This window comes from Porcisia hertigi, chromosome 28 (genome assembly GCF_017918235.1).
Source record: "Porcisia hertigi strain C119 chromosome 28, whole genome shotgun sequence".
Lineage (NCBI taxonomy): Eukaryota > Euglenozoa > Kinetoplastea > Trypanosomatida > Trypanosomatidae > Porcisia > Porcisia hertigi.
Window position 1 is genome coordinate 669,261 of NC_090587.1, and position 14,223 is coordinate 683,483.

General features: G+C 56.6%; 2 protein-coding genes across 2 annotated transcripts; both read left to right on the forward strand.

Moving 5' to 3' along the window:
• Window positions 1-1,520: 1,520 nt before the first annotated feature.
• JKF63_03553 (uncharacterized protein) lies at window positions 1,521-2,522 on the forward strand (the record flags this gene model as incomplete). Its single annotated transcript, XM_067899555.1, has 1 exon — window positions 1,521-2,522. One exon carries the CDS (start codon window positions 1,521-1,523, stop codon window positions 2,520-2,522), a length of 1,002 nt encoding a protein of 333 aa, XP_067755794.1.
• A 2,533-nt stretch (window positions 2,523-5,055) lies between these two features.
• On the forward strand, window positions 5,056-5,964 carry JKF63_03554 (uncharacterized protein; the record flags this gene model as incomplete). The annotated part of the gene is made up of 1 exon (XM_067899556.1): window positions 5,056-5,964. The coding sequence occupies one exon, from the start codon at window positions 5,056-5,058 to the stop codon at window positions 5,962-5,964; it is 909 nt and encodes a 302-aa protein (XP_067755795.1).
• Between the last annotated feature and the right edge of the window lie 8,259 nt (window positions 5,965-14,223).

Below are 14,223 nucleotides of genomic sequence, written 5' to 3' on the forward strand. Positions count from 1 at the left end.
CACCTTGCGCGCACTCGTTCTACGCAAAAGGCTCCTCATACAACCCAGCCGCGTGGGAGGCGCGCGCATGTGTACCCCGACTCGCTTCACCGTGTGGTGTATGGAAAGACTCCCCGTCCCTCTCCTTTGTTGTTGGGTTTTTGAGTCCCAAACTCGGTAGTATCGTGGTAGAGCTGAGGCAAAGGAGGCGCTCCACCCATACCCTCCCCCCCCCCCCCCGTTTTGCCCTTGTCCCTAAGGACACGGTTTTCGGTGTATATATATATATTATTATTATTGTTCATTTATTATGATTTTTCGCACCTTTAGGTCGACATCCGTCATCGCTGCAGGGATTCTGTCGCACAAGACACACATCCTAGAGTAGTGTACTTGAGCTGACACGCCATCTCGGTGGTCTCTGACGACTATGTCTCTTTCTCCTTCTCTCTCTGGCCCTGGGAGAAACCCTTCCTCACACTTGCCATGTACGCGCACTTCAAAATTTGCGAATGAACGCCACTTTGGTGAATCCCTTGAATTCTGAAGTAAAACAGAAACTGAAAAATAAAAAAGGATGGACCTCGACTTTCGTTATTCCCTCTCTTGCTCAGCACGCCGTTTCTCATGGAAGTTTTGTGCTCTCCGTGTGTGTGGGTGTGTGCGTGTGTTCTCTCACCCCATTTTCTCTGTCTGTTAATATGTGTGTATTCTCCCCCCCCCCTTATTCCTCCACTCCTCCGCCCCCCCCTCCCCCCCCAAAAATATATATTTTTCAAAGTATGTATACGTGTAGGGTGTGTGAGCTCGCCCCAAAAAAATACACCCGCTTGAAACTCCTTGCCTACTCTATCTTTGCGGTGGTGCCAACCGTCGCGTAGGCAGTGTTTTGTAGGAAACATGTGTGCGGGTGTGGGCTCGTTTTATTTTTATTTTTTTGGAGGCTAGCCTTCGCTCCTCCGCCGCTCTCTCTTCCTTTCTTTTTTTCTTTTCCACCTGTCGTTGCAGATTTTATTCCTGTTTAAGCCGCATTACCCCCAGTATCCTCTCTCAAGATCACTCGATCTCTACCGTGACCCCATGCATTTTCACGTTGAGCAACTGCTGCTTGTTTTCACTGTGTCTCTCGAGCTACAGCGAGTGAGTCCTTGCGTGAAGATTTGCGTGTTTCCCAGGCACCGCTCAGTCCTCCGCCATTGGTTCAATGTCCTGCCCCCCCCCTCATGCCCACGTATTTTTCTCCTCCTCTCCGCTGTGGACATTCAATAACAGTCGCACACTGTGTTGGTGGCCCTTGCCCTCTCCTTCCCCGCCCCCTCCCCCCCCCCCCCCCCCCCCCCAAGAGCTTCCCTCGCTGGTTCCGGTGGACTGACGTGCAGTTATTTATCAAATTGCACAGGAATCATCTGTTTTAATCATATATATTATATATATAATACACACACACACGTGTGTGTGTTGAGGGGAGATCTTGAGTTCCCTGACGCACTTCACTATCGACTTTGCTGCCTCCTGTCGCTGTTCCTCGTTGTGTATACACAATGCCTTGTCCGTTTCGCTACGTTATCACCGATATGGACGGCACGTTGCTGTCCCCGGACCATGTCGTGAGCAACTACACCCGCGACACACTCAAGACGCTGGTGAACCAGCATGGGGTAACACTCATCTTGGCGACTGGGCGTAGCTATGCCGATGTCCGTGTCATCGCTGAGAACCTCCAGAGGTACATTTGGGGCGACAAAGTAATGGTCTGCCGAGAGCGGATGTCTGCGGGTCCACCAAGCACACCGGGATTCTACTTGGTCACCTCGAATGGCGCAGTTGTGCACAACGGTGTTACGCACGAAGTTTTGTTTCAAAGCGCTATTGATCCAGCGTTGGCAGAGAAGCTGTTTCGGATGCTCCCCAGTGACGAGGAGGTTGTGAATACGAACGCCTACCAGAATGAGGACTGGTTGTGCCGCCTCAATTGGCCAGAAATGATGAGCGCTAACAAGGAAAGTGGGTTTTGCTTCATTCATGTCCCAAATCCGCTGCCGCTTCTGAGCTGCGCCACAGGTTCGGTCACGCAGTCGCCGCAAGCGACTGCGCCCGGCATCGCTACGGGCGACTACACTAATATTACAAAGATCTTCTTCATCTCGGACGATTCCAATCGATTGCTCTCTCTAGCGGACGAGGTGCACGGCGTCACCGATGCCCACGGCGGTTCACCGGTCTCATTGACCTTCTCCACGTTGGATTGCTTGGACATCATGGCGGAAGGGGTGACGAAAGGTGAAGCGCTGAAAAGGCTTTTCAGCGCTATCCTTCCGCCGATGGACGGAGTCGATGTCGTCGCTGACGCTCTCGCACATTCTATCGCGTTTGGTGACGGCCTCAACGATGAAGAGATGCTTACCGCAGCTGGAAAAGGATGTGTCATGAAAAACGCAAACCCAAGGCTGATCGTCCGGAACCAGGAGCTCGAGGTCATTCTCTCAAACACCGAAGATGGGGTCGCAAAGAAGTTACGAGGCCTGTTTGATATTCCGCTCTAACGAGGTGAGGGTGGGAAGTCAATTCACAAATTCACGTAACCGTTGCATCTCGATTTTGTTTTTCGCAGATGTATGCGTGGGCCCCCCTCCCCCCTCCCCGCCGCCGCCAAGGCCATCGCACGCCCGTTTATCCCCTTGTCAATTTCGTTTACGATTATTATTTTTTCTATTTTTTTCTTGTATTTCGCTTTTATAAAGTCTGGTCTCCCTTTGTGTTGGACGTTCTCTTTGTTGTGCGGACTGCTGCCGCTGGACGTTTGGGGAACAAAGACCTCCTTCCCCCCTCCCCCCCCCCTCCTCTCCGTCTCGCTCCCTCCCTCCCTCCCTTTTCTTCCTTTCCTCCTCTTTGCCCATCGCCGGCGCCCCTCTGTAATGGAAGTGTAGACGCCCCGAAGGATTTTCCCGTTACTTCTCCCTTGCACACCTCTCGCTTTCTCCCCACCCCCTTCTTCTCGCATTCCTCAGGCTTGAAAGGAATTTCGTGAAGGATGGTGGCAAATGCGCCGTGTGATGTTTGTTTGTGCCCCCCCCCCCCAAAAAAAAAAAAAAAACAGGGGCGTGGTTGTGTGCGTGTGTGGGGGGGGGGGAGGGGGGTTGGCCCCGATGGCAAGCAAATACATGTTCATGTGCGTGTACACTGACGTCGGTTTCTAAAATGATGCGGGCACACCTACCGCTGGCTATCGGGAAATGTATCATGGCCTTCATTGGTGGTGGGTGGTGCACTACAGAGGAGAAGGACAAAGCGGTACACTTGCAATATTCCTTAGTTTTGCAGGTGAGCAAAGCCACGGACCTTGGGGGGGGGCCGAGGGCGGCGGGCGGGCAGCTTCAACGGGATATCGTGGGACCACCCAACGTGGTGAAGAGTGTATGACTTTGGAAAAGGTCCTATGCCTTTTTTTTTGTCGTTTTTTTTCTTCTTACTTTCACCGGTCTTCTGATGTGGCCTGCGCGCATCTCCAAACATCGGCGCATCATAAGCGCGCGTTTGCTCTCCCGTTATTCTTCTTTGCCTGCCTTTCCTCTTTCCTTTTTAGGACTGTCTGTGTTGTGCACATGTCTTGAGCGGCATGAGAGCGAATTAACTCTGACGTGGAGAGAGCGTGACGCTGGTGTGGCCTCCGTGTACATGTAACGCATGAGAACAGGCAAACTAATCTCTCGCGAACAAAACAAATGTCAACTGGGGTGTTCGTCCGTGGATACGTCCCGACCTCTGTGAAGGTGACATCGCTCTCTTCTCTACGTAGAGGTGCGCCGCCCACATCGGCTTGACTGCGCTTCTTTGCCGCTCTCCCCCACTTGGGGACAGGGTGAGAAACGTGGAGGCGCCTCGCCAGGTGTCAATTAGCACCGACAAGAATCACCAGTCGGCAATTTTGCCGGTCGCACACGGGCCCCATTCCTCCTCGTTTCCCCGCGTGATCACCCACCGCTCTTTTGCACCTCGGTCATCCACCCCGACATGTCGACCAAATGCCCGTATGTTTGTTTGTAATGGCTCTGATACACTGCGAGGGTGTTACGCTGCTTGTGTTCACCCCAACTTGGCTTCTCGGAGCTTTTCTCCCCCCCCCCCCCCGGTTGCCGTAATGGCAGTGGACAACCCTTAGAGGTATCAGGCTCTCTGACCTACGTTGTAGGGAAGCAAGGCTATTTCCTATTCAGCTTGCAAAGCAGTACTGCTCCTTCTAGTGGCCGTGCCCATCAACAACGACGCAGAAGCGTCAAGGCATTGTGGCACTACTCATACTTGGGTTTACACGTTCCGGATGGCGCTGCTTCGGCGCAGCTAGCACCAGGTCACAAACTGTTCGTGTTCAAATGACGACAGACTGTCAAGTGAGCTGTAGTGTGCCACTCCGGGCGCTTGATGCTCTACTGGTGGGATTGCGGCATCACAAAGGGGGAGATGCGCATCGCGTGAAAAATCGATATTTTCTCGTAGACGCTAAGGGAGAACCTGGGGAAACGTTCGAGAGGAAAGCCAGAGGCAGAGACGATGCCGGGATAGTGGCGTGGGCACTGTCCCCCCCCCCCCCAGAGCGGGAACTCTCGCTTAGCACAGCGCCGTCGGAAGGAGGAGGAGGAGGGAGGGAGGGAAGGGAATGTGGGGGCGAGTGGCGCTGTGGTACCAGTCGAAAAGAAGTTTCGTTTGAGGACGCAACGATTCCTTCATCGCATATCTTTCCTAGCGACAACAACCTGCACCATATAATTCACACACACACACACACACATCCAGAATCTGCAATAACGTACTTGATACTGCTGTAATCGCTTCTTTGGTCCTTTTTTTCTCCTCTTTATCTACTCCCTTCCCCCCCCCCTTTTTTTATCTCTGCTCCTCCCCCCTCCCACCCCCGAGGAAGAAAAAAAGAAATATAAATATATGCGTGTGTATATGCTGTGGTCGCTCATAGTATTTTCCGCCTTATTCGCATTGCCTCCCCAAATTCGTTTTTTATTCCCTCCGTCGCCTCCCCCCCCCCCGACGTCCCTTTTTTTTTTCTCTCCGGAGAAAGCGGAAATGGTGCCATTGAAGATCAAAGCTGTCTTTGTGGATATGGATGGCACTTTGCTTGATTCTCATCATCTCATTAGCATGCGCACTGTCAATGTGCTGCACGCACTCAAGGAGCAGGGGGTGGCACTCATTGTCGCTACAGGGCGCCCCTATCCCGATGTTTTTGCCAACCTGACTAAAGCGAATCTAAACCCAAGTTTCATAATAACCAGCAATGGCGCTCGCGTCCATGACGCGCAGCATAACACCATATTCGCGTGTGACATGAATGCCGAAAGTGTTTGCCAACTTTTTCAGCTCCCACTGCGGCAGACCGACGATGGAGTGATCGATATGCGGGCGCCTACGCCACAAATTTCGTATAACATTAACTGCAGGGACCGATGGTTCACCAACAAGTATATCCCAGAGTACACCGCAGCTTTTCACCCCTCCTTTAGGCCCGAGCAGGTGAACCCGATGGAGCAGACGGCCGATACGCTCAAAGGCACACACAGCGTATGGCTTCGAGGCGCGCACACGGATTTGGCTAGCGTAAAACAGTACGTGGAACGAGAGCTTTCTGACCACATCGGCTGTGCTTTTGCGCTGCCCTACGTTCTAGACTGTTTCCCCGCAGGTATGAACAAACGTCTCGCGATGGACAAGGTCTGCAAACACCTCGGCATCCACCACGGGGAGACTATAGCGTTCGGCGATGGCATGAATGACGTGGAATTGCTCACGGCGGCCGGTCAGGGCTTTGTTATGGCGAATGCTGCAGAAATGGTGAAGCAGGCGGCAGCTCATCTACCCGTTATTCACTCCAACGATGAGGACGGCGTTGCGCTGAAGCTGGAGGAACTCCTCGCTGCCGACGCATTTGGCGGGTGTTGGCAGAATAGCGAATCTGTGCCGTCAAAATCCGCGTAGAGCAGAATGAAAGGTCCTGTGAAAGTAGTCGTGAGCAAACACAACACACCTATTCTTCTGTACCATCACAGTGGATCGGACTCCCCTGAATAACTTCGCTAGTTTCCTGTTATGGTGCTCGAAGAGCTTGCTCTTGAGCCTTTGCCATCCCTTCTCCTAGAGTCTTGTCGCACTTACATAGCACCGCACCTACCGTTGTAGATCAGCTAGGCGATACCAGGGTAACCCCCCCCCCCAGGGCTGTTTGTTCTCCTTTCCGTCCCCCTGTCTCCCCTCAGGAAAACTTACGTTTCTGTTGTTCAACAGGTCTCCGTTGAGACGAGATACAGGGAACGGTCGTCCCCCGCAACAGATAACTCGTTCCATCTAAAGAGCAACGAAACAGGGGCGGGAAAAGTGGAACGTGCAGAGGACAGGCACTATCCGCACCTTCGCTTTGCGAATTTTCTGTCACTCTCATTCTTGGTGCTTCGTACTGGAGACGGAGAAAAGGGAAACACGAAAACGAAAGGAAACCGCAACGACGGTATAATTTTTCGTCATGGTTACGCTGGTCTCTGCACATCCTCCCCTGGACTTGCTAGTCGACCACCACCCATCCACTGCCCCGTCCCTTCCTTCCCCGCTTCGCCGTAAAATGTATATAGCGAGTGGATACCCCCCGTTGCACGGAGCAAGGCAACGTGACGCATACGGGAAAACAAACCCCCACTCCCGTGCTCCCGTGACAATCTTTACATAATAACTTCTTCTCGCACCTCAACTCTATGATTTTTCTCGCCTCCTCCACAGCCCCTCGGGGTCTTTAACCAATGCTCAGTGCCAAGACGTCGGCCATTTCAGGATTGAGGGGCAATACGCGAGGTACCCGCGAGTGATGGGGGGGAGGGAGGGGGGAGTGTAAATGTGTGGCCTTCGATGTTACTGCCCTACGAATGACCGTCTGAGGAACGGTTGCTCGTTGCTTCGTGACCTTCGGACATTGCCGCGAACGAGCACCCTGCACAGCTGACAAGAGCCTCTGATAACGCTTTATGGTCGCTCGATAAGCCTCCTTGGGACACCGACACTTCCACAACCCCCCCCCCCTACGCTCCACCTCGTCCCCGGCGTCGTCGTCTCCGACTCAATCTTTCACTTGGCCGCTCCGTGTGGCCACCGCGCTCACACTACGTAGGCATTGACTGACAGGTGAAGATGACGAGCGCCGTGTACCTCTGCGCCGCCCAGGTCGAGGCGAAGCGGTGCATGGCAAGCCGTGCTGTGATCTCGGTGTGTATGTGTGTGTGTGTGTGCTGCAGGTAGTGATTTTTTTGGGGGGGATTGGTTGCCGAGTCACAGGGCTACATTGGTCACCATGGGCACTGTGCGCATTCGCGTGCGTACGAGTCTCTCTATGTGTGTGTGGCTTGACGATGTGACACCCTCTCCCCGCTCGTTCTCACATGCGCGGTCGCGTGTGTGTTGTTGTTTCTTCTCTCTCTGCGCGTCTCTTGTCCTACCTCTCTTGATGTGATCTCCCCCAGCCGCCTCCTCGCCTCGGCTCCCCGCTCTGTGCTGGCCCCTCGCTGGTGAATGGCGCCCAGCGCGGAGTGCCGTATTTCCTGTTCTTCTGTGCTTGTGTGCCGAAGAGGAGGTCATGGGGAAAACACCCCCCAGCGTTGCTCGGTGACGAACGGTGCTTTGCGCTGAGTGGGCGGCCACGTGCGGACCTCTGCTGCACCACCGACAGGGTGGGACCGCGCTCCTAGTGGGTGTTACTCACACTGCCGGCCGCTGGCGACTCTGGTCGGAGGTGGTTGTGGCGGCACCCCGCGTCCGTGATGAGTCCGAGCGCGACGTCCTGGTATGGACGGTGCGGCTCCCGCCAGGCCTGCGTCGCTGTTGCGATGTATGGCGTTGCCAGATGTGGACAGCGTGGGAGAGGGGGTGCAGGCTTGCTGCGGCCCTCCTCTCTGTCGACGTGCTCTACCTATAACCCACCATCTCCCCCTTCACGGCTCTGCGTCACTGCGCTCTCTCAATGTCTCTGTCGCCCGTAGACATCTGCTCACACCCCCACCCCCCACCCACATTCACAGCTTGAGACATCCGTTTCCTGAAAGCCGCCTTCTGTGCGCACTTCCACATCGGACCCCAGCGCGTTTGTCCCTCCTCCCCCCCCCCCTTCCCACTCCGAAACACACACGCACACGTGCGCGCGCGTAAGTGTGCGTGGTGCGAACGTTTGGAACACATAGGCGAGCCAGCCCAGAGATAACCCCCATCCCACGGACCGTCGACTGCCGTCCCTCATTTTGTGTGCCCCTGCCGCGTGCCCTGTCTATCCCCCCTGTCCGTCGCTGTCCCCTGAGCGCTGACGTCGTCTCTCTCTCTCTCTCTTTTCGTCGACGCTGGCCTCTGCACCGTTGATTGTGGCTGCCACCTCATCTCCGCTTCCATCCTCCGTTGTTTCCACCTTTTGGTGCGATTTAAGCTGTGGCACTAGCCGCCCTGCGCGCCTCGCTGTCTCCCACCCGCTCCTCCGCGCATCTTTCCCGTTCTCGTTTTCGTGCCGCGCCACCGTCTCGCCGATGTGCACCGCTGTGCGCCGCACGCTGCTGGGGGCCGTGGTGGCCGTTGTGTTGGCGTGTGCTGCTGTCGGCTGCGTTGGTGCTGCTCAAGCGCAGCCGGAGCCCGTCAGCGTCGGGGCGCTTCGCTGCGGATACGACGAGCTGCGGGCACGCACTACGGACACTGGTGTGAGCGTGGTGAGCAGTCTGGAGCCGCCTGCCAGTGAGCGCACGGTCGCGGCTGCAGCTTCGGCCTCGGACCCCTGGCATCCGATCCGTATTGCCGTGTTCACGGAGGACATCTCTAACGGAAGCCAGCACTGCACCTATGCGGGCCAGGAGCGACCGACCTTTGATGGCAAGACAGCTCGGTGCAACCGCTATGACGTCCTGACGAACGCAAAGAAGCGCACACTGTTGGAACTGCTGATCCCGTCTGCAATCAAACTGCACCGCGAGCGGCTGAGCGTGCAGCGAAAGAGCGGCAACATCGTTGTCGCGCGTAGTGTCAAGAAGAATCGGATCTGCGGTGAGTTCAGCATACCTGCCTCCCACATGACAACCGGTGTGCCGGATGCCGACTTCGTCCTGTACATGACTTCTGTGCCCCTCTCTGGTGTCGTTGCTGCCTGGGCAACAATATGTCAAGTATTCAGTGATGGCCGCCCGGCTGTGGGCGTGGCCAACGTGTCGCCTAGGCACATCGCCGCCACTACGAAAATTGTGCGTGTAGTTGCGCACGAGTTGCTGCATGCACTGGGTTTCGACGTCACATCTTTTGAGAAGAAGAAAATGATCTCCTTCGTGAACCTCCGAGGTAAGAGTGATGCGCCTGTTATCTCCACGCCCAATGTGGCGGCTCAGGCGGAGGCACATTACGGCTGCAGCACGAGCGCCTTCATGGAGTTGGAGGACGAGGGTGGGGTAGGCACCGACCGGTCCCACTGGAAGCGCCGCAACGCCAAAGATGACCTCATGGCGGGTTTGCTGGGCGCCGGGATCTACTCAGCGATCACGATTGCGGCCATGGAGGATCTGGGCTACTACAAGGGCAACTACAGCAACGCGGAGCCGATGACGTACGGTCGAAACGCGGGTTGCGGCCTGACCACGAGCAAGTGCGTCATCAACGGTGTCTCCCAGTTCCCTGAAATGTTCTGCGATCTAAAAGTGAACAGACGGATGTGTGTGTCTGATCGCAGCGGCCTTGGGAAGTGTCTCCTGTTGGTGTACCCCGAAGGTGTGCCGGCTCATTTCCAGTACTTCAATAACAGCACTGTGGGTGGCTCGGGCGCGATGATGGACTACTGCCCCGAAGTGGAGACGAGACTTATCGGCGAATGCTCGGATACGGCGCAGAGGCTGCCGGGCAGTGTGCACGGTTCCTCGTCGCGGTGTCTGGACACGCCAAACGGGTTTTCCATGGGGCCCAAGCAGCACTCGCAGCATGGCATCTGCGCTGATGTGGAATGTGGTCCCACCGTTTACGCCATCAGGATAAAGGGCGCGTCCGTCTTCACGGTGTGCCTGCCAGGCTCTGTCCTTCAACTGAAGTGGATGAGCCCCTTATTCACTCGGGGAACGCTGACGTGTCCCCCCTACGACTCCCTGTGTGCGATTAAAAAAGACGACGCGCCGTACAGCAAGTACGCTGCGCTTATCGCTGACCAGAGTAACGCTGTCCTATGAAGTGCATGATGGCAAGGCTCACGATTGATCTGCTGCTGCACACGGGACTGATTGCACCCGCGTTGTCTCGAAGCCGTTATGCGTGGAATCTCCGTGATTGACGTGTGCGCCATCACACCGTGCACTGAGTTACTTGGAAGCAGACGACCGTTTCGGTACTCAGGCCCGTTTCTGGAGTACAAAATATTCTTTGATACACAACTCCCCTCCACATTTTACTATTTCTGGCGACGCCCGTGTCGTCACGGGGGAGAAGAGAGGAGGGAGGAGGGAAGGAGGTGGACAGGATTCGCTGCGGAGGAAGTGCCCTCCGCAGGCTGTCTGCGTGCCACTAGCCGTGCGTGGATGTGTGTGTGCGTGTGTGTGTGGGCCATGGTGCTGCTTCCCCCCCCTCCCCCCACTTCTTTCCCATTGTCAACCCCTCCGCGACTTGTTGACGGCGTGCCGCTATATATTTTTTCTCCCATCGACGCGTTTTTCTGGTCTTGCCGTTGCTTTAACCTTTTTTTTATCTCTCCCTTCCAGTCTTCTTTTTGTTTAAGTTGTTGAGCGCAACCTCCGACGGGTGGCGGGTCGACGAGGGCCGTGCGCTAATCTTATAACCCCTCCCCCGCCCACCCACCCGCAACTATTCTTCCCGATGCGCAGCGGACGGCAGGTCTTGACACGGCGTGTGGGCGAGTACTGCGATGTGCCTGCAAGCACACGCGCTGGCGCTGTGTGAGGGCAGCCGGTGCCGTGTGTGGAAAGTGGTGTGTCACTGTCCGTACTGCGGCAGCCCCTTCCCCTCCCCCATGTGCTGTCCCCACCGACACACACGGGATACCCCATGTGGAGGGAGCGCGGTCCCCGCGAAGGAAGTGGCATGCTCGCGACTCCCCGCCTGCACGCGTGTGGGCCACAGCTAGAAGCGCGAGTGTGCGGCGTGGTCCGTGGCGACGGCAGAAACGCTTTGTCTCTGACGTGCTGGATGTAGCCGCAGCTCCCAAGAGAGCAGGTGAGCTGCGTCCGTGCGCGGGCGTACCTATCGAACCTCTTGTGCCAGCTTCACGCGTTAAGGAAGTAAAGACATAGATTCATTTGTAACTGAATTCGCTACACCGGCATTCCTTTTTTTTTTCTTGTGTGATCCCTTTGTGACGCCCGTGTCGTCGCGGGGGAGAAGAGAGGAGGGAGGAGGGAAGGAGGTGGACAGGATTCGCTGCGGAGGAAGTGCCCTCCGCAGGCTGTCTGCGTGCCACTAGCCGTGCGTGGATGTGTGTGTGTGTGTGTGTGTGTGGGCCATGGTGCTGCTTCCCCCCCCCCCACTTCTCTCCCATTGTCAACCCCCTCCGCGACTTGTTGACGGCGTGCCGCTATATATTTTTTCTCCCATCGACGCTTTTTTCTGGTCTTGCCGTTGCTTTAACCTTTTTTTATCTCTCCCTTCCAGTCTTCTTTTTGTTTAAGTTGTTGAGCGCAACCTCCGACGGGTGGCGGGTCGACGAGGGCCGTGCGCTAATCTTATAACCCCTCCCCCGCCCACCCACCCGCAACTATTCTTCCCGATGCGCAGCGGACGGCAGGTCTTGACACGGCGTGTGGGCGAGTACTGCGATGTGCCTGCAAGCACACGCGCTGGCGCTGTGTGAGGGCAGCCGGTGCCGTGTGTGGAAAGTGGTGTGTCACTGTCCGTACTGCGGCAGCCCCTTCCCCTCCCCCATGTGCTGTCCCCACCGACACACACGGGATACCCCATGTGGAGGGAGCGCGGTCCCCGCGAAGGAAGTGGCATGCTCGCGACTCCCCGCCTGCACGCGTGTGGGCCACAGCTAGAAGCGCGAGTGTGCGGCGTGGTCCGTGGCGACGGCAGAAACGCTTTGTCTCTGACGTGCTGGATGTAGCCGCAGCTCCCAAGAGAGCAGGTGAGCTGCGTCCGTGCGCGGGCGTACCTATCGAACCTCTTGTGCCAGCTTCACGCGTTAAGGAAGTAAAGACATAGATTCATTTGTAACTGAATTCGCTACACCGGTATTCCTTTTTTTTTTCTTGTGTGATCCCTTTGTGACGCCCGTGTCGTCGCGGGGGAGAAGAGAGGAGGGAGGAGGGAAGGAGGTGGACAGGATTCGCTGCGGAGGAAGTGCCCTCCGCAGGCTGTCTGCGTGCCACTAGCCGTGCGTGGATGTGTGTGTGTGTGTGTGTGTGTGGGCCATGGTGCTGCTTCACCCCCCCCACTTCTCTCCCATTGTCAACCCCCTCCGCGACTTGTTGACGGCGTGCCGCTATATATTTTTTCTCCCATCGACGCGTTTTTCTGGTCTTGCCGTTGCTTTAACCTTTTTTTTATCTCTCCCTTCCAGTCTTCTTTTTGTTTAAGTTGTTGAGCGCAACCTCCGACGGGTGGCGGGTCGACGAGGGCCGTGCGCTAATCTTATAACCCCTCCCCCGCCCACCCACCCGCAACTATTCTTCCCGATGCGCAGCGGACGGCAGGTCTTGACACGGCGTGTGGGCGAGTACTGCGATGTGCCTGCAAGCACACGCGCTGGCGCTGTGTGAGGGCAGCCGGTGCCGTGTGTGGAAAGTGGTGTGTCACTGTCCGTACTGCGGCAGCCCCTTCCCCTCCCCATGTGCTGTCCCCACCGACACACACGGGATACCCCATGTGGAGGGAGCGCGGTCCCCGCGAAGGAAGTGGCATGCTCGCGACTCCCCGCCTGCACGCGTGTGGGCCACAGCTAGAAGCGCGAGTGTGCGGCGTGGTCCGTGGCGACGGCAGAAACGCTTTGTCTCTGACGTGCTGGATGTAGCCGCAGCTCCCAAGAGAGCAGGTGAGCTGCGTCCGTGCGCGGGCGTACCTGTCGAACCTCTTGTGCCAGCTTCACGCGTTAAGGAAGTAAAGACATAGATTCATTTGTAACTGAATTCGCTACACCGGTATTCCTTTTTTTTTTCTTGTGTGATCCCTTTGTGACGCCCGTGTCGTCGCGGGGGAGAAGAGAGGAGGGAGGAGGGAAGGAGGTGGACAGGATTCGCTGCGGAGGAAGTGCCCTCCGCAGGCTGTCTGCGTGCCACTAGCCGTGCGTGGATGTGTGTGTGCGTGTGTGTGTGGGCCATGGTGCTGCTTCACCCCCCTCCCCCCACTTCTTTCCCATTGTCAACCCCCTCCGCGACTTGTTGACGGCGTGCCGCTATATATTTTTTCTCCCATCGACGCGTTTTTCTGGTCTTGCCGTTGCTTTAACCTTTTTTTTATCTCTCCCTTCCAGTCTTCTTTTTGTTTAAGTTGTTGAGCGCAACCTCCGACGGGTGGCGGGTCGACGAGGGCCGTGCGCTAATCTTATAACCCCTCCCCCGCCCACCCACCCGCAACTATTCTTCCCGATGCGCAGCGGACGGCAGGTCTTGACACGGCGTGTGGGCGAGTACTGCGATGTGCCTGCAAGCACACGCGCTGGCGCTGTGTGAGGGCAGCCGGTGCCGTGTGTGGAAAGTGGTGTGTCACTGTCCGTACTGCGGCAGCCCCTTCCCCTCCCCCATGTGCTGTCCCCACCGACACACACGGGATACCCCATGTGGAGGGAGCGCGGTCCCCGCGAAGGAAGTGGCATGCTCGCGACTCCCCGCCTGCACGCGTGTGGGCCACAGCTAGAAGCGCGAGTGTGCGGCGTGGTCCGTGGCGACGGCAGAAACGCTTTGTCTCTGACGTGCTGGATGTAGCCGCAGCTCCCAAGAGAGCAGGTGAGCTGCGTCCGTGCGCGGGCGTACCTGTCGAACCTCTTGTGCCAGCTTCACGCGTTAAGGAAGTAAAGACATAGATTCATTTGTAACTGAATTCGCTACACCGGCATTCCTTTTTTTTTTCTTGTGTGATCCCTTTGTGACGCCCGTGTCGTCGCGGGGGAGAAGAGAGGAGGGAGGAGGGAAGGAGGTGGACAGGATTCGCTGCGGAGGAAGTGCCCTCCGCAGGCTGTCTGCGTGCCACTAGCCGTGCGTGGATGTGTGTGTGTGTGTGTGTGTGGGCCATGGTGCTGCTTCA